Source organism: Oncorhynchus masou, unplaced genomic scaffold (assembly GCF_036934945.1).
Source record: "Oncorhynchus masou masou isolate Uvic2021 unplaced genomic scaffold, UVic_Omas_1.1 unplaced_scaffold_2170, whole genome shotgun sequence".
Taxonomy (NCBI): Eukaryota; Metazoa; Chordata; class Actinopteri; order Salmoniformes; family Salmonidae; genus Oncorhynchus; species Oncorhynchus masou.
In genome coordinates, this window is record NW_027008647.1 from 4,236 (window position 1) to 26,940 (window position 22,705).

The following is a 22,705-nucleotide window of genomic DNA, read 5'->3' on the forward strand; positions in this document are numbered from 1 at the left end:
CTAAGTAGACCAGACACAGCTGCTATCGCAATGGTGTCTACGGGAGAGCCACCCCTTAATAGGTAGAACGTAAACAGCCTGAGTAAGATATCTTCGTTCATCCACCTTCTTTGACATAAGTATTAGAATAGAAGAGGCTTGGCTGTATGCCTCCAATCCATATTGCCATCATCCCATATTATGTGTCTGGGCTGAATTTAACTGGGTTAACCCTGAAGGACATCTATATATCTGTCTGTCTACTGTACTGGACGGGAACATGAGGTAAGACCCAGGGACTGTACACCCCATGGCATAATACAGGCATAGTATTATCCACTGTAGTAGCTTCAGCCAATCAGCAGGAGTTACGCCACAGTGAACCTTCCCCCTGTCACCTGAACACAGGCATTGCAGACACTGACTCCTCCCACTCAGCGTTTGTCAACCCTTTGAGGTCACAGAATCACACCATTTATATTAGGTGCCGAGTCTTGAAGCTAGATGGAGTTGCTCTACTCTGTATGAGCGGTTAGACTGGAGGGAAGAGAGTTGGGGCTCTGATATTGTTAACTGGTTAGTGTTTCACTAACATCTCTATAACCTTGCATTCAAACTGATTCTGCTACGTTTCAATGGTGTGCTCAGCATTCAGTCTGGTTTAACCAGGCTACTGTCTCCCAGACCCACTTCAGTGTTAGTCCATAATGCAGACCTGCTTTGTGTGGAAGTAGTGCAGAGGGTGGTACAATTTAGCACAGTATGTAACAGTAATCTCTGGTTTAAATAAAGTTATCATAATACAAAAAGCTTTGTTAAATAACATTAAAATGTGGCACTTAATTCATTGGTCGTATGGCGAATACAGCCATTAACCATGACCATAGTGAGTAACTCTCCATCACCTCGGTCCTCGTGCCATTCATGGCCACCATGGTGACGGCTACCAGGAAGTAGAGGCATGTAGTACAGTCATCGCCCATGGTGACAGTTGCTAGGCAGAGGCAGGAAGTGTTGCTAGGTCGAGACAGGAATTACTGTCAGCCAGGTAGAGGAGTGACGACCATCCGACAGCAGATCAGCACGTTATATCAGACCAACCTGTAGTCTCCATCCCTCCCTGGCTTGAACCCGGATGGTGGGGATCACTAGTCTCTACTATGGCTCCTAGTTAGAGCAGCCAGGCTAGGCGGCTAGCTAGCTACACCCTCCCTACCTCTTCAGTAAACCACACACTGATTAAGATGCATGTTAGATTAGAGAGACATATTATTGTTGCAAAACAGTCTTTCTTTATTGTCGTCGTCATTCAGTTTAGCAGGAAGTCCGGGCTCGGGTAGCCGAAGAGGCTGAAGTCTCCTTGGTACCGGCCGTAAAGCCGCCTGACGTCCCGCTTGCTGATGCCTGAGAAGTAGCGCTCCACCTTGGTCCGGTTGTAACGGGTGATCCCTGGGGGGATGGTGGGGTACGATACCAGGCGCTCGATCCCGGCAGCTTTCAGGATGTAGGGGGCATCGCGTTCTAAAGTTTCGTGGTGCCCCACGACGCTGTACGTGATGTCACAGGGGGCGCAGAGTTCCGCGTACGTCACCCAGTGGATAACATGCTCCCCAAACTGACGGTCCATGCGGCGCCGCCCGGGCTCATCGCCCAGGTAACGGATGAAGTCCTCGAAGCGCAGGCCCGTAGTCGCCTGGTTGTCATCGTTGTCACGGTGACTCTTACGGTACTTGCGGATGATGGCGGGAGCGATGTCGTGCTTGTACCAGGGCTCGAAGCGCGGGTTCTTCACAAACTTGTCCTTGAAGGCGGAGATGAGGCGCTCGAACGGGTCTCTGACGATGAAGAACTTGAAGTATGTGGCTAACCTGGTGAGAGAAAACAAAAAGCACAGTCCCATACAATCAGAGCACCACAATGGAATACAGGGCAGGGCCAAACAAGTCAGTAAAGGTGTTTCGCAAAACTTAACGTTAAGCACAGCTCTATAACATTTGAGTCATTTAGCAGACATTCTTATCCAGACCGACATACAATTAGTGCATTAATCTTAAGATAGCAAGTGATTGGGTAGGTGTAAGCGATGGTAGCCTACATTACCATCTTATTACTTTAACCAATCTAACTAAGTCAGATCTGTGATTACTTCAAGGAAGGAAGGAAGGAAGGAAGGTAGGATGCATTTCTGAAGTATTGAAACAGGGCCTTAACCTTTTAGTGATTTCTTTCTCCGTCAGAGAGGAGAGGCGGGGCAGTCCGTTCTTCTCATGGTCATGAACCAGGTTCTCTGGTATCTCCTCCACAGTGGAGAACTCTCCTGAGGGGCAAAAGGAGAGAAGAACACTATTTTTTCGTCCTTCACTGGGATCGAGGCTACTACATCACTACAATTTACAGACAGATAAGCTTACGTTTTGAGTCAACTTTTACTCATCATCATCACGTCACTGTCTTCCTTCCTTCCTCTCTCACTCCCTCCCACACTGACTCCCTCCTTACCGTTCTCCCTCACCGTCCTCCCTCCCTTACCGTCCTCCCTCCCTTACCGTCCTCCCTCCCTTACCGTCCTCCCTCCCTTACCGTCCTCCCTCCCACCGTCCTCCCTCCCTCACTGACTCTCTCCCTTACCGTCCCTCCCTCCCTCACTGACTCCCTCCCTACCGTCCTCCCTCCCTCACTGACTCTCTCCCTTACCCCTCCCCTCCCTCCCTCACTGACTCTCTCCCTTACCGTCCTCCCTCCCTCACTGACTCTCTCCCTTACCGTCCTCCCTCCCTCACTGACTCTCTCCCTTACCGTCCTCCCTCCCTCACTGACTCTCTCCCTTACCGTCCTCCCTCCCTCACTGACTCTCTCCCTTACCGTCCTCCCTCCCTCACTGACTCTCTCCCTTACCGTCCTCCCTCCCTCACTGACTCTCTCCCTTACCGTCCTCCCTCCCTCACTGACTCTCTCCCTACCGTCCCTCCCTCACTGACTCTCTCTCCTACCGTTCTCCCTCACTGACTCTCTCCCTACCGTCTCTCCCTCACCGTTCTCCCTCACTGACTCTCTCCCTACCGTCCTCCCTCACTGACTCTCTCCCTACCGTCCTCCCTCACTGACTCTCTCCCTACCGTCCTCCCTCACTGACTCTCTCCCTACCGTCCTCCCTCACTGACTCTCTCCCTACCGTCCTCCCTCACTCACCATTGAGAACGATGAGGACCTTCTTCCATTGAGTGTTGCCCACTTTGGGGGTCTGGCAGAAGAGGATCTTGTGCTTGTCGCACACAAAGATGCGGTCCAAGACAAACTTGTTGATTGAGGTGTGAGTGAGGTTCTTGAGGGAGTCGTTCTTACACACGGCTGACAGCAGCTCCCGCCGCCTCGTCTCCACAGTGTTCCAGTCTGTTGGGTTGATCATGGAGGGGCCTACTGAGGACTGACACACACACACACACACACACACACACACACACACACACACACACACACACATTTCAAGTAACTGATGATTCTGTTTCAAGGGTGAACACACGCAAACAAAACTCCTACCAGGTTTGATGACTTGGGAGCTCTTCTGTCTGATTTCTGAGCTGGCAGTGATTTGATGGTCTTAACTCCTGGTTGAGTCCAACTCTGCATCTCAGTCTTCTCCCCATAGTCTGAAACACAAAACACTAAGAGATCACAAGACAATTCCAAGGGGGATAGACTAGACATTTAAATCTAACAGCATAGCTGTTATGTAACTATAGCTACAACTAGCTGAACAATTACTGAAAGGTATAGATAGCTAGTATTGATGAGAAACAACAATCAGGTTTCAGTCTGATAACTTACCATCCGTGGTTCTGGCGTTAAAATTGATAAACTTGTTGGCAAACACGAGGATGAGCAACACCCAGCCGCAAGCCCCGACGAGCAGCCAGTGGTGCCGCATCGTTATTTGCATCACCCGTGGGCCATCGAAGTAGCGACAGTACCTGCAGAAACAGCTGTTTAACAATAGCAGGTAGTCTTTCTCGTCAGACTCTGCACAGATGAAAGGGGGAAACCTTACTATAATATTTGGACTAACTAACGTTAGCTAGTTGTCATAATCTTTGGACTCAGACGGGCGCTCCACCGGCAGAGGAGTGGCACAGGGACAGTGAGGAGAGACTAGTTACTTAGCAGGCTACCTAGCTAGCTTAGCATCCATAAGCTACCATTTCAGTAGGCTGTAAAACTACATGACCATTTATGCAAATCACCAACTAACTATAGGCGTGGTCAAAACAACTGTCCCTACTGAAAGATAGGGCGAGATCAATTTAGCTCAGCTAGCTGGCTAACTTCAGTTAGCTACTGTTAGCTTGTTGCTGTTTGCTAGCTAGCCATAATTCTGACCATTCCGAATAGTGTAGAAAGCAAGGCCTGCTCCTGAGTACGTTTGACTTGATCAGAAAGTTATCTGATAGCTAGTTTCCCATTGTACAACCAAAATGTGATGTCTTACCTGCTGTGTAATTGCAACTAATGCAATAGTAACGTTTCTTGTGATGTTCGCGTACCTGTCCCGTTATCCATGTTGTTGATGCATAACACAGACCAATTTCGCCCTCTAGCGTTCAAATGTTTACACCGCACAACATAAGACTGGACAAGACTACCCGAGAACTAGCTATGCAACTGGCCAGTGACATCATATGCTCCTGTATTAAAAAAAATAAAAAAAACTCTACACAAAAAGTTGTGCATATGCTCACTGCAAATATAAAATTAGCTTAGGCTATGGGCTACCATCATACATGGCTTCATATGGCACACAATGCAACATTGACTATTCGCCCCAGTCACACCATGCTGCTGGTCATGTGTGTTTGGACAACAGGGAGGTTAAATCAAATGAAATTGTATTGGTCGCATACACATATTTAGCAGATGTTATTGCGGTTGTAGTGAAATGCTTGTGTTCTTAGCTCCAACAGTGTAGTAGTATCTAACAATTCACAACAATACACACACATCTAAAAGTCATTGAATGGAATTAAGAAATACATCAATATTAGGACAAGCAATGTCAGTGGCATTGACTATAATACAGTAAGTATATACATATAAAATGAGTAAAACAGTATGTAAACAAAATTAAAGTGACCTATGATTCCATGCAGGATTGAGTAACTGGGTGGTAGCCGGCTAGAGACAGTGACTAAGATCAGGGTAGAGTACTGGGTGGTAGCCGGCTAGAGACAGTGACTAAGATCAGGGGAGAGTACTGGGTGGTAGCCGGCTAGAGACAGTGACTAAGATCAGGGAGAGTACTGGGTGGTAGCCGGCTAGAGAGTACTGGGTGGTAGCCGGCTAGAGACAGTGACTAAGATCAGGGGAGAGTACTGGGTGGTAGTGCCAGGGAGAGTACTGGGTGGTAGAGAGACAGTGACTAAGATCAGGGGAGAGTACTGGGTAGCCGGTAGAGACAGTGACTAAGATCAGGGGAGAGTACTGGGTGGTAGCCGGCTAGAGACAGTGACTAAGATCAGGGGAGAGTACTGGGTGGTAGCCGGCTAGAGACAGTGACTAAGATCAGGGGAGAGTACTGGGTGGTAGCTGGCTAGAGACAGTGACTAAGATCAGGGGAGAGTACTGGGTGGTAGCTGGCTAGAGACAGTGACTAAGAGGGGAGAGTACTGGGTGGTAGCTGGCTAGAGACAGTGACTAAGATCAGGGAGAGTACTGGGTGGTAGCTGGCTAGAGACAGTGACTAAGATCAGGGGAGAGTACTGGGTGGTAGCTGGCTAGAGACAGTGACTAAGATCAGGGGAGAGTACTGGGTGGTAGCTGGCTAGAGACAGTGACTAAGATCAGGGGAGAGTACTGGGTGGTAGCTGGCTAGAGACAGTGACTAAGATCAGGGGAGAGTACTGGGTGGTAGCTGGCTAGAGACAGTGACTAAGATCAGGGGAGAGTACTGGGTGGTAGCTGGCTAGAGACAGTGACTAAGATCAGGGGAGAGTACTGGGTGGAGGTCATCTCAGGGGAGTGGTGGAGGTCATCTAGTGGTGGCTATTTAACAGTCTGATGGCCTTGAGATAGAAGCTGTTTTTCAGTCTCTCCGTCCCAGCTTTGATGCACCTGTACTGACCTCGCCTTCTGGATTATAGCAGGAAGAACAGGCAGTGGCTCAGGTGGTTGAGGTCCTTGATGATCTTTATGCCCTTCCTGTGACATTGGGTGCTGTAGGTGTCCTGGAGGGCAGACCACAACACCCCCTGTGGCAGCCAGCTGGAGAAATTGAGTGTAAATTTCAGACACTCGTCACATTATTAAAAAAAATCTCCCCATGTTACATCAGAATAGAGCATAAAACTGTTGTGGCAGAGACAAGATGAGTGTCTGAAATTTGCACTCAAAATGCAACTCTCCAGCTGGCTATAGGCACTGGGATCAGGATTCAAGCATTTTTTGAAATTATGGGTAAACCCTCAAGAGACTATATTGGCTAACACAGATGACTGGTCAATGGATAGGGATTCAATCACATCTAATAATATTTATTATATATAGTGCTTATCATCGCAATGACAATCTCAAAGAACCTAATAAATATATATATATGTATTGGTTCTGGCAGTTCTTGGACAATGGTCTTCCACAGAGGATAAGGCGTTTGAGGAAGTTGAAAAAGGCAGTAGCTTGAGTCAATAGAAAAGGAAGGGAGAAGTGTGAGGTGTCTGTGCGTTTATAACGTCATGAATAGTTACATTTAGGCATCCAACCTCATTCAGACATGCAAGTCACAGACACGCTTCAAGTAGGCCTGTATTCATAACAGTTCATCTACTTGGTAGTGCAGGGATCATCAACTATATTCAGACATGCAAGTCACAGACACACTTCAAGTAGGCCTGTATTCATAACAGCTCATCTCCTTGGTAGTGCAGGGATCATCAACTAGATTCAGACATGCAAGTCACAGACACACTTCAAGTAGGCCTGTAATCGTAACAGTTCATCTCCTTGGTAGTGCAGGGATCATCAACTAGATTCAGACATGCAAGTCAGACACACTTCAAGTAGGCCTGTAATCGTAACAGTTCATCTCCTTGGTAGTGCAGGGATCATCAACTAGATTCAGACATGCAAGTCACAGACACACTTCAAGTAGGCCTGTATTCATAACAGCTCATCTCCTTGGTAGTGCAGGGATCATCAACTAGATTCAGACATGCAAGTCAGACACACTTCAAGTAGGCCTGTATTCATAACACTTCATCTCCTTGGTAGTGCAGGGATCATCAACTAGATTCAGACATGCAAGTCACAGACACACTTCAAGTAGGCCTGTAATCGTAACAGTTCATCTCCTTGGTAGTGCAGGGATCATCAACTAGATTCAGCCTCTGGACCATTGTTTAGGGAGGGGGGATGGAACATAATCAATCATTTGTAGACTGCAAATTGACTGCAAGAAGCCCAGACAGATGTTTGACTAACACAAATAAATAAACTGGCAATAAAACCAGTGTGCCACAGTTGAAGTGTTGTTGTGGTGGTGTTGTAGTGTTGTTGTAGCGTTGTGGTGTTGTAGTGTTGTGGTGTTGTAGTGTTGTGGTGTTGTGGGGTTGTAGTGTTGAAGTGTTGTAGCGTTGTTGTGGTGGTGTTGTAGTGTTGTGGTGTTGTAGTGTTGTGGTGTTGAAGTGTTGTAGCGTTGTTGTGGTGGTGTTGTAGTGTTGTGGTGTTGAAGTGTTGTAGCGTTGTTGTGGTGGTGTTGTAGTGTTGTGGTGTTGTAGTGTTGTAGTATTGTGGTGTATAATAAAGACATCAGACAAAACTCCTTCTATACATTTATTCTACAAGCGTTGGAGACAGATCTAATTCTCATCAACATTGACCGTCTGTAGACCTGTTGACAAAGGAAAGAAAAAGGTTTTAGCAACAGAGCGTGACAATAATAAATCTGTCTTCATCATCCTAGGACAGAAAAGATGATAAAACTACATCTTTCATATTGGTGTATTTGCTATTAGAAAAATAAAGAACAGAACAGGGATATACAGTAACTGAGACTATCGTTGACGTTTCAGCACAATAAATTACACTCCAGCAAACTTATGAAGGCACATTAGGTATTGACTATGCCTCACCTTTGTATGTTGTGACAGGGACATACGTGACGAGTGTGTACAGTTTGTTTGGGGAGTCTTCATCCTCATTGCGCTTCCTGGACAATCGTACCCTCATCCTATATGGCACATTCCTGTACATAACACAGGTGAACATTAGTACTAAGCAGAATGAAAACATGCTGGTGCAACTAAATTTGTAGTGCTATTTGTGTCAACAACCATAAAGTGGTTGTATGGGCAGAGAAAGAGCTGTTACCAAACCAGATTCAACTAACGGGCTTAGTGATTGTTTAACCAACTTAATGTGGTTTGGGAAACACGAGTACAGTAATACCTGGTTCATATGATAACAGGGGTGTATTCACTAGACACCAAATGGAAGCAAACAGCAGAAATGGGGAGAAACCTCTGAACTTGTCCAATAGAAACCCCATGTTTACTGTTGCAAAACATTCTGCTACAGTGTGCACTAATGAATACACCCGATCAATCTTAAACAGGTGTCTCGTTAGTCCTTACTTGACGCCTTTGGTCCACACGGCCTTGTTCAGGCGGGTGTCGATGCGTACATCAGGAGTTCCCATCTCCTTCATGGCGAACTTGCGGATCTCTTTGAGAGCGCGAGGAGCTCTCCTCTTGAAGCTCCTGTAGAGAGAAGGAACGTTCTGATCAAGACCAGCCGCAGAGGGGACTAACAAAAACTAGCCTACATCTTGAGGGACACCTGACAATTTAGAGGAACAGCAGATTTGTCTAAGAGCCATGCTCTGTGATGTAAATACTCCCATATGATGTCACACCAGACCATATCCTCTGGTACTGATGAAAAACGAGGTGCAAATGACACAAGTGTTTTGAGGACGCTGAGCCAACTTTGACCTGGCTTCTGTTGGTGAATTTGTCCATTTGCACCACAGTACTTACACTCCATGGATGCGCTTGTGGATGTTGACGGTGTATTCTCTGGTCACCACCTCATTGATGGCTGAACGCCCCTTCTTCTTCTCTCCTTCTTGGTAGGAGACATCTGAAAAGACAAACCGGGATGGTTCAAGTTAAGATTGTCCCATACAAAGTAAAGCGCCAGAACTGCTAGGTTAACGTTAGCTAGCCAGGTACACTAACGTCCAAAACAGGAAAACATCCCTGCTCCACCGAAACAAAAATGGCTCATGAAAATGGCTAAATGTAACCATTAATTGGACTGCCTGTAGTTAGCTGGCAAAAGTATGTTATGTCTGGTAGCTAGCCAGCTAGCATGTTGCGTAGCCTGTGGTGTGCACGGTAACTAAAGTTCTGTTTTTGTTAACTAAATGAATGCACAATGCATCAGAAACTCAAATCCGATTGACAATGTGGTACACAACTTTGGATTTGGACAATGAAAATATGTATTTTATGCATAAATACTGCAGGATGGAGGTAGATTGTACGAGGATTATCAATCAGCCAAACTCACTTTGGTGGGGAACTGTTGAAAAGGAAGGACCGGAAATAGATCCGTCTGAATGTTGTCCGTAGAAAACAAGTACCTTTGACAATGTTCCCTACGTCTTGTTGCCATGGTAACCATGAACGCTACACTGTATCGGTATGTGGTTAGCTTTATACATTGAAACATTACTAGCGCAGAAAAGGAAGCCTATTTCATTGATAATTTAGGACCAAAACCTGAACTGGGATAAGCCGTCGAATTTTGCTATTAGTCTCTCAACTTTTAGCTATAACAATATGACAACGAATTATGTTAGAATTAATCCCCCGGTTGTTGAGTTTAACAACGTAACAGTAGGGAAGGTTTACAAGACCACTGTCACGGTGACCAACATTGGAATTACCTCGAAAAGAATGAGACTGCTTGAACCCACATCAAAGGTGAAATCCTTTCTGCAGTGCTGCCTGTCAGCTGTCTTTGTGTGTAATACGTTAGTAACGTGTGCTTAGTTTTCATTGCGCTTTTGTCTTATTCTAATTTATAAAGTAATTGTGATTGATGCAATACATTATTCTCCACGTTTGTTACTTCCACCCTTCATACTGCCCTGCTCCTCTCCTTTAATTGTATCAACCCCTTGTCCTACCACTCCAGCTGTTCAAATTCAGGGTGACAAACACAGAAACCCCCATTGCTGCTGGATTGTCCCTGAGTGGCACTCTAGAGTTCAGGCCTGAGAAAGATGAGGATGTCTGTGACCGTCTGCTCCTTGTCCTGGAAGACAAAGCAATGGAGATCCCCCTCTTAGCGTAAGTAGAGTCATATATACACCTGCTATGACATCACTCATTCATGTAGTTGCTTTCACGGGTTCCAACAGACATGTGCCTAGGCATTAGCGGGTTAATGCAATCTTCAGGTCTCATCCAAGGTTACTTATATGTGGGCTTTCCTGCAGGTTCTCCCCGGCGTGTTCTCTCACCATGGAATCTCTCGCTGATTTCGGCTCTGTGATGGCAAACAGTCAGGTGATCAGCAAAGAGGTGGAATTGACCAATCAGGGATCTGCTCCAGGTATTATGCTTTTGCCTCTCCCATTGAACCCACTTCTGTAAACTTGCATTGATTGATTTTAGTTGACATTTGCAGTAATCTAGATGATTTATTTATGGTATCTTTCTTGTTGTTATATTAATTGATTGCTGTTCATGCCCTTGGCCTTGCTGAAGGAGCTTTTCAGGTGCTGTATGATGGAGACCAGTCCATCAGGCTCTCTCCCAGCAGTGGCATCCTGCAGTCTGGCGCAACCCAGTGGCTGAAGGTGGAACTCTGCACTGACAGACCCACGAGGGTCAGAGAGGAGGCCCAGTAAGGAAACTAGAGACTCTTGAACATCATCTTAAACGCTCCACCTTATTCTGCTTAGTGTTACTTATGGTTCTTTGTTTGTGCATTTTGTGTGTGTTTATTGAGTTTCCTCCCTCCCTCCTTCCCTTTCTCTCAGGGTGAAGCTGCAGAACAGTCAGGACGTGGTCCTGAAGATCAGGGCTGATGTTTTGGAGCAGAGCCTGGAGCTCCAGGACCTAGAGGGGAGAGGTTGTCCTGCCTCCGCTTCGGACCCGTCTTCTTTGGGACGTCCCGGGTGGAAAAGGTGGTTCTGGTGAACAATGGACCACAGGCCTGCGACTGGATGGTGGTGCTGCAGGACGATGCTCCAGGGACAGAAATGGTACGCACACACAGAGAGAAAACACAGACACACACATGAACCAACACACACAGAGAGAAAACACAGACACACACATGAAAACACAGACACACACATGAACCAACACACACACAGAGAAAACACAGACACACACATGAACCAACACACACAGAGAGAAAACACAGACACACACACACACAGAGAGAAAACACAGACACACACATGAACCAACACACACAGAGAGAAAACACAGACACACACATGAACCAACACACACAGAGAGAAAACACAGACACACACATGAACCAACACACACAGAGAGAAAACACAGACACACACATGAACCAACACACACAGAGAGAAAACACAGACACACACATGAACCAACACACACACAGAGAAAACACAGACACACACATGCACCAACACACACAGAGAGAAACACACACATGCACCAAAACACAGAGAGAAAAGACACACACATGCACCAACACACACAGAGAGAAAACACAGACACACACATGCACCAACACACACACAGAGAAAACACAGACACACACATGCACCAACACACACAGAGAGAAAACACAGACACACACATGCACCAACACACTCAAACACAGACACATTCCCTGGATGGGAGACCAGATGCTGCTAGAAGTGGTGTTGGAGGGCCAGTAGGAGGCACCCTTTCCTCTGGTCTAAAAAAAATGCCCCAACGCCCCAAGGGCAGTGATTGGGGACATTGCCCTGTGTAGTAGGGTGCTGTCTTTCGGATGGGACTTTAAAAGGGTGTCCTGACTCTGTGTGGTCACTAAAGATCCCATGGCACTTATTGTACAAGTAGGGTTGTTAACCCCGGTGTCCTGACTAAATTCCCAATCTGGTCTTCACACCATCATGGCCACCTAATCATCCCCAGTTTACAATTGTCTCATTCCTCCCCCCTCCCCTCCCACTCTCCCCTGTAACTATTCCTCAGGTCGTTGATGTAGATGAGAATGTGTTCTCAGTCAATATAGCTGGTAAAATAATGTTAAATACATTTTTTTGACATATTTCACACTAAAGTGCAACTATACTAAACTGTGTTTGTGTGTCTGTGTGTGTGTGTGTCTGTGTGTGTGTCTGCCTGTGTGTGTGTCTGCCTGTGCCTTTGTGTGTGTGTGTGTGTGTGTTTCATCAGGGCTTTGACCTCCAGAGGAGTACAGACGCAGCGCTGATAGAGAGGAGTGTTCGTAACAGGGCCACCGCTGTGGATCCCTCCACTGTGATCGCCTGCGTGCCCAACGAGGGACGACTGAGACCCTACGACAGAACCACTCTGTGGGTCTGCTTCCGTCCTGTCAGCAGAAGGTATCCAGCCCTCCTGTGTGTGTGCCTGTGTGGGGGTATAAATGTGTATGAAGATATTATAACAGGCAGTATATAACGGTTGTTCTGTTCTTCAGAAGGAGCAGGGAGGAGCAGAAGACCAGTGGGGCCTCAGCAGCAGCCAGTAAACAAGACTACTCACTCTACCTCATGTTTCAGACGGTGGGAAGTAAAGATGGCTTCAACCACCAGCAGCACTCCACTCTACCTCCCCACAATGGTACAGCAAGCCTCAGTCTGTTCCTTACCAATAGCAGGAACAACATGCTGCAATTTAACAGTGTATATTATAGCATTAGTATAAACAACAATTGAAGCCATTCTCTGGTGAGGGGTCCTGACTGACATGTGTATAACAGCTATAACAGAAGTGTTGTGCTTGATCTGGGACTGTCTTGTACTTGACCCCTGACCTCTAAGCCCTGACCTCTATCCCCAGGTTACTGTGTGGAGCTGGCGGTGACTGGCTCAGCCCTCCCTGTCTCCCTGGTACCCAGCCCCGGCCACAGCTTCAGCTTCCAGCAGTGCCTGATGGGAGAGCGTGTGGACGTCCTGTGTGTGCTCCACAACCTCTCCCCTCACCTCCCTGTCACCTTCAAGTTCCGAAAGATGGCCAACTTCATCAGTGACCCTCCTAGTGGAACCATCTCCCCAGGGCAGAGCCAGGTAGATAGATGGTCAACTTCATCAGTGACCCTCCTAGTGGAACCATCTCCCCAGGACAGAGCCAGGTAGATAGATGGTCAACTTCATCAGTGACCCTCCTAGTGGAACCATCTCCCCAGGACAGAGCCAGGTAGATAGATGGTCAACTTCATCAGTGACCCTCCTAGTGGAACCATCTCCCCAGGACAGAGCCAGGTAGATAGATGGTCAACTTCATCAGTGACCCTACTAGTGGAACCATCTCCCCAGGGCAGAGCCAGGTAGACAGCCCTGGTCCAGGCTCAGATGGCTCCTTATTTTGGCCAGAGGAAAGTAGTCCACTATATAGAGTGTCTGGTTCCTAAAGTTGTACATTATATAGGAAATAGGAGCCATTTTGGAGACCACCCCAGTCTCCTCCAAGCATCCTCTATGACGCAACAGAACAGGATGAATTATCAATATCCTCGACATCCTCCCTGAGTCTGACAGAAAGCTGATCAGAATCATTGATCTGTGTTTTTGTCCAGGACGTGGTGCTGTCCTTCGCCCCCCACCAGATGGGGACGTTCAAGGTGAAACAGGTGCTGGAGGTGCTGGGTCAGGTGGTACACCTGGAGCCCTCCTCCGTCAAGCTCCGCCTCCGCAGCTTCCACACCATCACCCTGCACCTGTCAGCCGTTTGCCGGGCGCAGACCGCATGCAAGACACCCAAACTCAACCCCGGTGAGACCCAGCACCACCCCCTGCACACAGCCGGCACACTGAACCCCTCACTGCCCTGTCCACTGATCCCATACTGTATAGTTCACACGGAACCCCTCACTGCCCTGTCCTCTGATCCCATACTGTATAGTTCACACTGAACCCCTCGCTGCCCTGTCCTCTGATCTCCTTCCATACTGTATAGTTCACACTGAACCCCTCACTGCCCTGTCCTCTGATCCCATACTGTATAGTTCACACTGAACCCCTCGCTGCCCTGTCCTCTGATCTCCTTCCATACTGTATAGTTCACACTGAACCCCTCACTGCCCTGTCCTCTGATCTCCTTTCCATACTGTATAGTTCACACTGAACCCCTCACTGCCCTGTCCTCTGATCTCCTTCCCATACTGTATAGTTCACACTGAACCCTCACTGCCCTGTCCTCTGATCCCATACTGTATAGTTCACACTGAACCCCTCACTGCCCTGTCGACTGATCTCCTTCCATACTGTATAGTTCACACTGAACCCCTCACTGCCCTGTCCACTGATCTCCTTCCCATACTGTATAGTTCACACTGAACCCCTCACTGCCCTGTCCTCTGATCTCCTTTCCATACTGTATAGTTCACACTGAACCCTCACTGCCCTGTCCTCTGATCCCATACTGTATAGTTCACACTGAACCCCTCACTGCCCTGTCCTCTGATCCCATACTGTATAGTTCACACTGAACCCCTCACTGCCCTGTCCACTGATCTCCTTCCATACTGTATAGTTCACACTGAACCCCTCACTGCCCTGTCCACTGATCTCCTTCCATACTGTATAGTTCACACTGAACCCCTCACTGCCCTGTCCACTGATCTCCTTCCATACTGTATGGTTCACACTGAACCCCTAACTGCCCTGTCCTCTGATCTCCTTCCATACTGTATAGTTCACACTGAACCCCTCACTGCCCTGTCCTCTGATCTCCTTCCATACTGTATAGTTCACACTGAACCCCTCACTGCCCTGTCCACTGATCTCCTTCCATACTGTATGGTTCACACTGAACCCCTAACTGCCCTGTCCTCTGATCTCCTTCCATACTGTATAGTTCACACTGAACCCCTCACTGCCCTGTCCACTGATCTCCTTCCATACTGTATAGTTCACACTGAACCCCTCACTGCCCTGTCCACTGATCCCATACTGTATAGTTCACACTGAACCCCTCACTGCCCTGTCCACTGATCCCATACTGTATAGTTCACACTGAACCCCTCACTGCCCTGTCCACTGATCCCATACTGTATAGTTCACACTGAACCCCTCACTGCCCTGTCCACTGATCTCTTTCCATACTGTATAGTTCACACGGAACCCCTCACTGCCCTGTCCACTGATCCCATACTGTATAGTTCACACTGAACCCCTCACTGCCCTGTCCTCTGATCTCCTTTCCATACTGTATAGTTCACACTGAACCCCTCACTGCCCTGTCCTCTGATCTCCTTCCCATACTGTATAGTTCACACTGAACCCTCACTGCCCTGTCCACTGATCTCCTTCCATACTGTATAGTTCACACTGAACCCCTCACTGCCCTGTCCACTGATCTCCTTCCATACTGTATAGTTCACACTGAACCCCTCACTGCCCTGTCCTCTGATCTCCTTCCATACTGTATAGTTCACACTGAACCCCTCACTGCCCTGTCCACTGCCCTGTTCCATACTGTATAGTTCACACTGAACCCCTCACTGCCCTGTCCTCTGATCTCCTTCCATACTGTATGGTTCACACTGAACCCCTCACTGCCCTGTCCTCTGATCTCCTTCCATACTGTATAGTTCACACTGAACCCCTCACTGCCCTGTCCTCTGATCCCATACTGTATAGTTCACACTGAACCCCTCACTGCCCTGTCCACTGATCTCCTTCCATACTGTATAGTTCACACTGAACCCCTCACTGCCCTGTCCACTGATTCCATACTGTATAGTTCACACTGAACCCCTCACTGCCCTGTCCTCTGATCTCCTTCCATACTGTATAGTTCACACTGAACCCCTCACTGCCCTGTCCACTGATCTCCTTCCATACTGTATAGTTCACACTGAACCCCTCACTGCCCTGTCCACTGATCTCCTTCCATACTGTATGGTTCACACTGAACCCCTAACTGCCCTGTCCTCTGATCTCCTTCCATACTGTATAGTTCACACTGAACCCCTCACTGCCCTGTCCTCTGATCTCCTTCCATACTGTATAGTTCACACTGAACCCCTCACTGCCCTGTCCACTGATCTCCTTCCATACTGTATGGTTCACACTGAACCCCTAACTGCCCTGTCCTCTGATCTCCTTCCATACTGTATAGTTCACACTGAACCCCTCACTGCCCTGTCCACTGATCTCCTTCCATACTGTATAGTTCACACTGAACCCCTCACTGCACAGTTCCATACTGTATAGTTCACACTGAACCCCTCACTGCCCTGTCCACTGATCTCCTTCCATACTGTATAGTTCACACTGAACCCCTCACTGCCCTGTCCACTGATCCCATACTGTATAGTTCACACTGAACCCCTCACTGCCCTGTCCTCTGATCTCCTTCCCATACTGTATAGTTCACACTGAACCCTCACTGCCCTGTCCTCTGATCCCATACTGTATAGTTCACACTGAACCCCTCACTGCCCTGTCCACTGATCTCCTTCCCATACTGTATAGTTCACACTGAACCCCTCACTGCCCTGTCCTCTGATCTCCTTCCCATACTGTATAGTTCACACTGAACCCCTCACTGCCCTGTCCTCTGATCTCCTTTCCATACTGTATAGTTCACACTGAACCCTCACTGCCCTGTCCTCTGATCCCATACTGTATAGTTCACACTGAACCCCTCACTGCCCTGTCCTCTGATCCCATACTGTATAGTTCACACTGAACCCCTCACTGCCCTGTCCACTGATCTCCTTCCATACTGTATAGTTCACACTGAACCCCTCACTGCCCTGTCCACTGATCTCCTTCCATACTGTATAGTTCACACTGAACCCCTCACTGCCCTGTCTTCTGATCTCCTTCCATACTGTATAGTTCACACTGAACCCCTCACTGCCCTGTCCTCTGATCTCCTTCCATACTGTATAGTTCACACTGAACCCCTCACTGCCCTGTCCACTGATCTCCTTCCCATACTGTATAGTTCACACTGAACCCCTCACTGCCCTGTCCACTGATCCCATACTGTATAGTTCACACTGAACCCCTCACTGCCCTGTCCACTGATCTCCTTCCATACTGTATAGTTCACACTGAACCCCTCACTGCCCTGTCCACTGATCCCATACTGTATAGTTCACACTGAACCCCTCACTGCCCTGTCCACTGATTCCATACTGTATAGTTCACACTGAACCCCTCACTGCCCTGTCCACTGATCTCTTTCCATACTGTATAGTTCACACTGAACCCCTCACTGCCCTGTCCTCTGATCTCCTTCCCATACTGTATAGTTCACACTGAAACTGCCCTGTCCTCTGATCCCATACTGTATAGTTCACACTGAACCCCTCACTGCCCTGTCGACTGATCTCCTTCCATACTGTATAGTTCACACTGAACCCCTCACTGCCCTGTCCTCTGATCTCCTTCCATACTGTATAGTTCACACTGAACCCCTCACTGCCCTGTCCTCTGATCTCCTTCCCATACTGTATAGTTCACACTGAACCCCTCACTGCCCTGTCCACTGATCTCCTTCCATACTGTATGGTTCACACTGAACCCCTAACTGCCCTGTCCTCTGATCTCCTTCCATACTGTATAGTTCACACTGAACCCCTCACTGCCCTGTTCCATACTGTATAGTTCACACTGAACCCCTCACTGCCCTGTCCACTGATCTCCTTCCATACTGTATAGTTCACACTGAACCCCTCACTGCCCTGTCCACTGATCCCATACTGTATAGTTCACACTGAACCCCTCACTGCCCTGTCCACTGATCCCATACTGTATAGTTCACACTGAACCCCTCACTGCCCTGTCCACTGATCTCTTTCCATACTGTATAGTTCACACTGAACCCCTCACTGCCCTGTCCTCTGATCTCCTTCCCATACTGTATAGTTCACACTGAACCCCTCACTGCCCTGTCCACTGATCCCATACTGTATAGTTCACACTGAACCCCTCACTGCCCTGTCCACTGATCCCATACTGTATAGTTCACACTGAACCCCTCACTGCCCTGTCCACTGATCTCTTTCCATACTGTATAGTTCACACTGAACCCCTCACTGCCCTGTCCACTGATCCCATACTGTATAGTTCACACTGAACCCCTCACTGCCCTGTCCACTGATCCCATACTGTATAGTTCACACTGAACCCCTCACTGCCCTGTCCACTGATCTCTTTCCATACTGTATAGTTCACACTGAACCCCTCACTGCCCTGTCCACTGATCTCTTTCCATACTGTATAGTTCACACTGAACCCCTCACTGCCCTGTCCTCTGATCTCCTTCCCATACTGTATAGTTCACACTGAACCCCTCACTGCCCTGTCCTCTGATCCCATACTGTATAGTTCAAACTGAACCCCTCACTGCCCTGTCCACTGATCTCTTTCCATACTGTATAGTTCACACTGAACCCCTCACTGCCCTGTCCTCTGATCTCCTTCCCATACTGTATAGTTCACACTGAACCCTCACTGCCCTGTCCTCTGATCCCATACTGTATAGTTCACACTGAACCCCTCACTGCCCTGTCCTCTGATCCCATACTGTATAGTTCACATTGAACCCCTCACTGCCCTGTCGACTGATCTCCTTCCATACTGTATAGTTCACACTGAACCCCTCACTGCCCTGTCCACTGATCTCCTTCCCATACTGTATAGTTCACACTGAACCCTCACTGCCCTGTCCTCTGATCCCATACTGTATAGTTCACACTGAACCCCTCACTGCCCTGTCCACTGATCTCCTTCCATACTGTATAGTTCACACTGAACCCCTCACTGCCCTGTCCACTGATCTCCTTCCATACTGTATGGTTCACACTGAACCCCTCACTGCCCTGTCCTCTGATCTCCTTCCATACTGTATAGTTCACACTGAACCCCTCACTGCCCTGTCCACTGATCTCCTTCCATACTGTATAGTTCACACTGAACCCCTCACTGCCCTGTCCACTGATCTCTTTCCATACTGTATAGTTCATACTGAACCCCTCACTGCCCTGTCCTCTGATCCCATACTGTATAGTTCACACTGAACCCCTCACTGCCCTGTCCTCTGATCCCTTTCCATACTGTATAGTTCACACTGAACCCCTCACTGCCCTGTCCACTGATCTCCTTCCATACTGTATAGTTCACACTGAACCCCTCACTGCCCTGTCCACTGATCCCATACTGTATAGTTCACACTGAACCCCTCACTGCCCTGTCCACTGATCCCATACTGTATAGTTCACACTGAACCCCTCACTGCCCTGTCCACTGATCTCTTTCCATACTGTATAGTTCACACTGAACCCCTCACTGCCCTGTCCTCTGATCTCCTTCCCATACTGTATAGTTCACACTGAACCCTCACTGCCCTGTCCTCTGATCCCATACTGTATAGTTCACACTGAACCCCTCACTGCCCTGTCCTCTGATCCCATACTGTATAGTTCACACTGAACCCCTCACTGCCCTGTCGACTGATCTCCTTCCATACTGTATAGTTCACACTGAACCCCTCACTGCCCTGTCCTCTGATCTCCTTCCCATACTGTATAGTTCACACTGAACCCCTCACTGCCCTGTCCACTGATCTCCTTCCATACTGTATGGTTCACACTGAACCCCTAACTGCCCTGTCCTCTGATCTCCTTCCATACTGTATAGTTCACACTGAACCCCTCACTGCCCTGTTCCATACTGTATAGTTCACACTGAACCCCTCACTGCCCTGTCCACTGATCTCCTTCCATACTGTATAGTTCACACTGAACCCCTCACTGCCCTGTCCACTGATCCCATACTGTATAGTTCACACTGAACCCCTCACTGCCCTGTCCACTGATCCCATACTGTATAGTTCACACTGAACCCCTCACTGCCCTGTCCACTGATCTCTTTCCATACTGTATAGTTCACACTGAACCCCTCACTGCCCTGTCCTCTGATCTCCTTCCCATACTGTATAGTTCACACTGAACCCCTCACTGCCCTGTCCACTGATCCCATACTGTATAGTTCACACTGAACCCCTCACTGCCCTGTCCACTGATCCCATACTGTATAGTTCACACTGAACCCCTCACTGCCCTGTCCACTGATCTCTTTCCATACTGTATAGTTCACACTGAACCCCTCACTGCCCTGTCCACTGATCCCATACTGTATAGTTCCACTGAACCCCTCACTGCCCTGTCCACTGATCCCATACTGTATAGTTCACACTGAACCCCTCACTGCCCTGTCCACTGATCTCTTTCCATACTGTATAGTTCACACTGAACCCCTCACTGCCCTGTCCTCTGATCTCCTTCCCATACTGTATAGTTCACACTGAACCCCTCACTGCCCTGTCCTCTGATCCCATACTGTATAGTTAAAACTGAACCCCTCACTGCCCTGTCCTCTGATCTCCTTCCCATACTGTATAGTTCACACTGAACCCCTCACTGCCCTGTCCTCTGATCTCCTTTCCATACTGTATAGTTCACACTGAACCCTCACTGCCCTGTCCTCTGATCCCATACTGTATAGTTCACACTGAACCCCTCACTGCCCTGTCCTCTGATCCCATACTGTATAGTTCACACTGAACCCCTCACTGCCCTGTCCACTGATCTCCTTCCATACTGTATAGTTCACACTGAACCCCTCACTGCCCTGTCCACTGATCTCCTTCCATACTGTATAGTTCACACTGAACCCCTCACTGCCCTGTCCTCTGATCTCCTTCCATACTGTATAGTTCACACTGAACCCCTCACTGCCCTGTCCACTGATCTCCTTCCATACTGTATAGTTCACACTGAACCCCTCACTGCCCTGTCCTCTGATCTCCTTCCATACTGTATAGTTCACACTGAACCCCTCACTGCCCTGTCCACTGATCTCCTTCCATACTGTATGGTTCACACTGAACCCCTAACTGCCCTGTCCTCTGATCTCCTTCCATACTGTATAGTTCACACTGAACCCCTCACTGCCCTGTCCTCTGATCTCCTTCCATACTGTATAGTTCACACTGAACCCCTCACTGCCCTGTCCACTGATCTCCTTCCATACTGTATGGTTCACACTGAACCCCTCACTGCCCTGTCCTCTGATCTCCTTCCATACTGTATAGTTCACACTGAACCCCCTCACTGCCCTGTCCACTGATCTCCTTCCATACTGTATAGTTCACACTGAACCCCTCACTGCCCTGTCCACTGATCTCCTTCCATACTGTATGGTTCACACTGAACCCCTAACTGCCCTGTCCTCTGATCTCCTTCCATACTGTATAGTTCACACTGAACCCCTTACTGCCCTGTCCACTGATCTCTTTCCATACTGTATAGTTCATACTGAACCCCTCACTGCCCTGTCCTCTGATCCCATACTGTATAGTTCACACTGAACCCCTCACTGCCCTGTCCTCTGATCCCTTTCCATACTGTATAGTTCACACTGAACCCCTCACTGCCCTGTCCTCTGATCCCATACTGTATAGTTCACACTGAACCCCTCACTGCCCTGTCCTCTGATCTCTTTCCATACTGTTTAGTTCACACTGAACCCCTAACTGCCCTGTCCTCTGATCTCCTTCCATACTGTATAGTTCACACTGAACCCCTTACTGCCCTGTCCACTGATCTCTTTCCATACTGTATAGTTCATACTGAACCCCTCACTGCCCTGTCCTCTGATCCCATACTGTATAGTTCACACTGAACCCCTCACTGCCCTGTCCACTGATCTCCTTCCATACTGTATGGTTCACACTGAACCCCTCACTGCCCTGTCCTCTGATCTCCTTCCATACTGTATAGTTCACACTGAACCCCTCACTGCCCTGTCCTCTGATCTCCTTCCATACTGTATAGTTCACACTGAACCCCTCACTGCCCTGTCCTCTGATCTCCTTCCATACTGTATAGTTCACACTGAACCCCTCACTGCCCTGTCCTCTGATCTCCTTCCATACTGTATAGTTCACACTGAACCCCTTACTGCCCTGTCCACTGATCTCTTTCCATACTGTATAGTTCATACTGAACCCCTCACTGCCCTGTCCTCTGATCCCATACTGTATAGTTCACACTGAACCCCTCACTGCCCTGTCCTCTGATCCCATACTGTATAGTTCACACTGATCCCCTCACTGCCCTGTCCACTGATCTCCTTCCATACTGTATGGTTCACACTGAACCCCTCACTGCCCTGTCCTCTGATCTCCTTCCATACTGTATAGTTCACACTGAACCCCTCACTGCCCTGTTCCATACTGTATAGTTCACACTGAACCCCTCACTGCCCTGTCCTCTGATCTCCTTCCATACTGTATAGTTCACACTGAACCCCTCACTGCCCTGTTCCATACTGTATAGTTCACACTGAACCCCTCACTGCCCTGTCCACTGATCTCCTTCCATACTGTATAGTTCACACTGAACCCCTCACTGCCCTGTCCTCTGATCTCCTTCCATACTGCATAGTTCACACTGAACCCCTCACTGCCCTGTCCACTGATCTCCTTCCATACTG

General features: G+C 48.3%; 2 protein-coding genes and 1 pseudogene across 3 annotated transcripts; 1 reads left to right on the forward strand and 2 right to left on the reverse strand.

The window, feature by feature from the left end:
- Positions 1-744: 744 nt before the first annotated feature.
- Positions 745-4,554, reverse strand: LOC135533032 (carbohydrate sulfotransferase 10-like). 2 transcript variants are annotated; one of them, XM_064960430.1, is made up of 6 exons: positions 4,463-4,554; positions 3,805-3,947; positions 3,517-3,626; positions 3,169-3,403; positions 2,191-2,296; positions 745-1,847 (listed from the first exon to the last, which is right to left on the reverse strand). In XM_064960430.1, the coding sequence occupies exons 2-6, from the start codon at positions 3,914-3,916 to the stop codon at positions 1,289-1,291; spliced, it is 1,122 nt and encodes a 373-aa protein (XP_064816502.1). In that variant the 5' UTR covers positions 3,917-3,947; positions 4,463-4,554; the 3' UTR covers positions 745-1,288. The 2 variants fall into 2 exon arrangements, with proteins under 2 accessions (XP_064816502.1, XP_064816503.1); XM_064960431.1 differs by having other exon boundaries at positions 3,805-3,959.
- Positions 4,555-7,780: 3,226 nt separating this feature from the next.
- LOC135533031 (large ribosomal subunit protein eL31-like) lies at positions 7,781-9,639 on the reverse strand. The gene is made up of 6 exons (XM_064960429.1): positions 9,627-9,639; positions 9,535-9,579; positions 9,000-9,102; positions 8,595-8,720; positions 8,094-8,206; positions 7,781-7,852 (listed from the first exon to the last, which is right to left on the reverse strand). Exons 1-6 carry the CDS (start codon positions 9,637-9,639, stop codon positions 7,821-7,823), a joined length of 432 nt encoding a protein of 143 aa, XP_064816501.1. The 3' UTR covers positions 7,781-7,820.
- Positions 9,640-9,806: 167 nt separating this feature from the next.
- The window catches only part of LOC135533033 (cilia- and flagella-associated protein 47-like), a 64,906-nt pseudogene continuing 52,007 nt past the window's right edge, over positions 9,807-22,705 (forward strand).

Bases quoted from the DNA above. Each gene is read 5' to 3' on its own strand.
- LOC135533032 (XM_064960430.1), bottom strand. From the start codon at position 3,916: ATGCAAATAACGATGCGGCACCACTGGCTGCTCGTCGGGGCTTGCGGC. The intron at 3,404-3,516 runs GTAGGAGTTTTG...TGTGTGTGTCAG, and splicing joins CTCCCAAGTCATCAAACCTG to TCCTCAGTAGGCCCCTCCAT. The intron at 1,848-2,190 runs GTTAAGGCCCTG...TTCTCTCACCAG, and splicing joins GAGAAAGAAATCACTAAAAG to GTTAGCCACATACTTCAAGT.
- LOC135533031 (XM_064960429.1), bottom strand. The intron at 8,721-8,999 runs GTAAGTACTGTG...TTCTCTCTACAG, and splicing joins CACAAGCGCATCCATGGAGT to GAGCTTCAAGAGGAGAGCTC. The intron at 7,853-8,093 runs GTGAGGCATAGT...CTTTGTCAACAG, and splicing joins CCCTGTCACAACATACAAAG to GTCTACAGACGGTCAATGTT.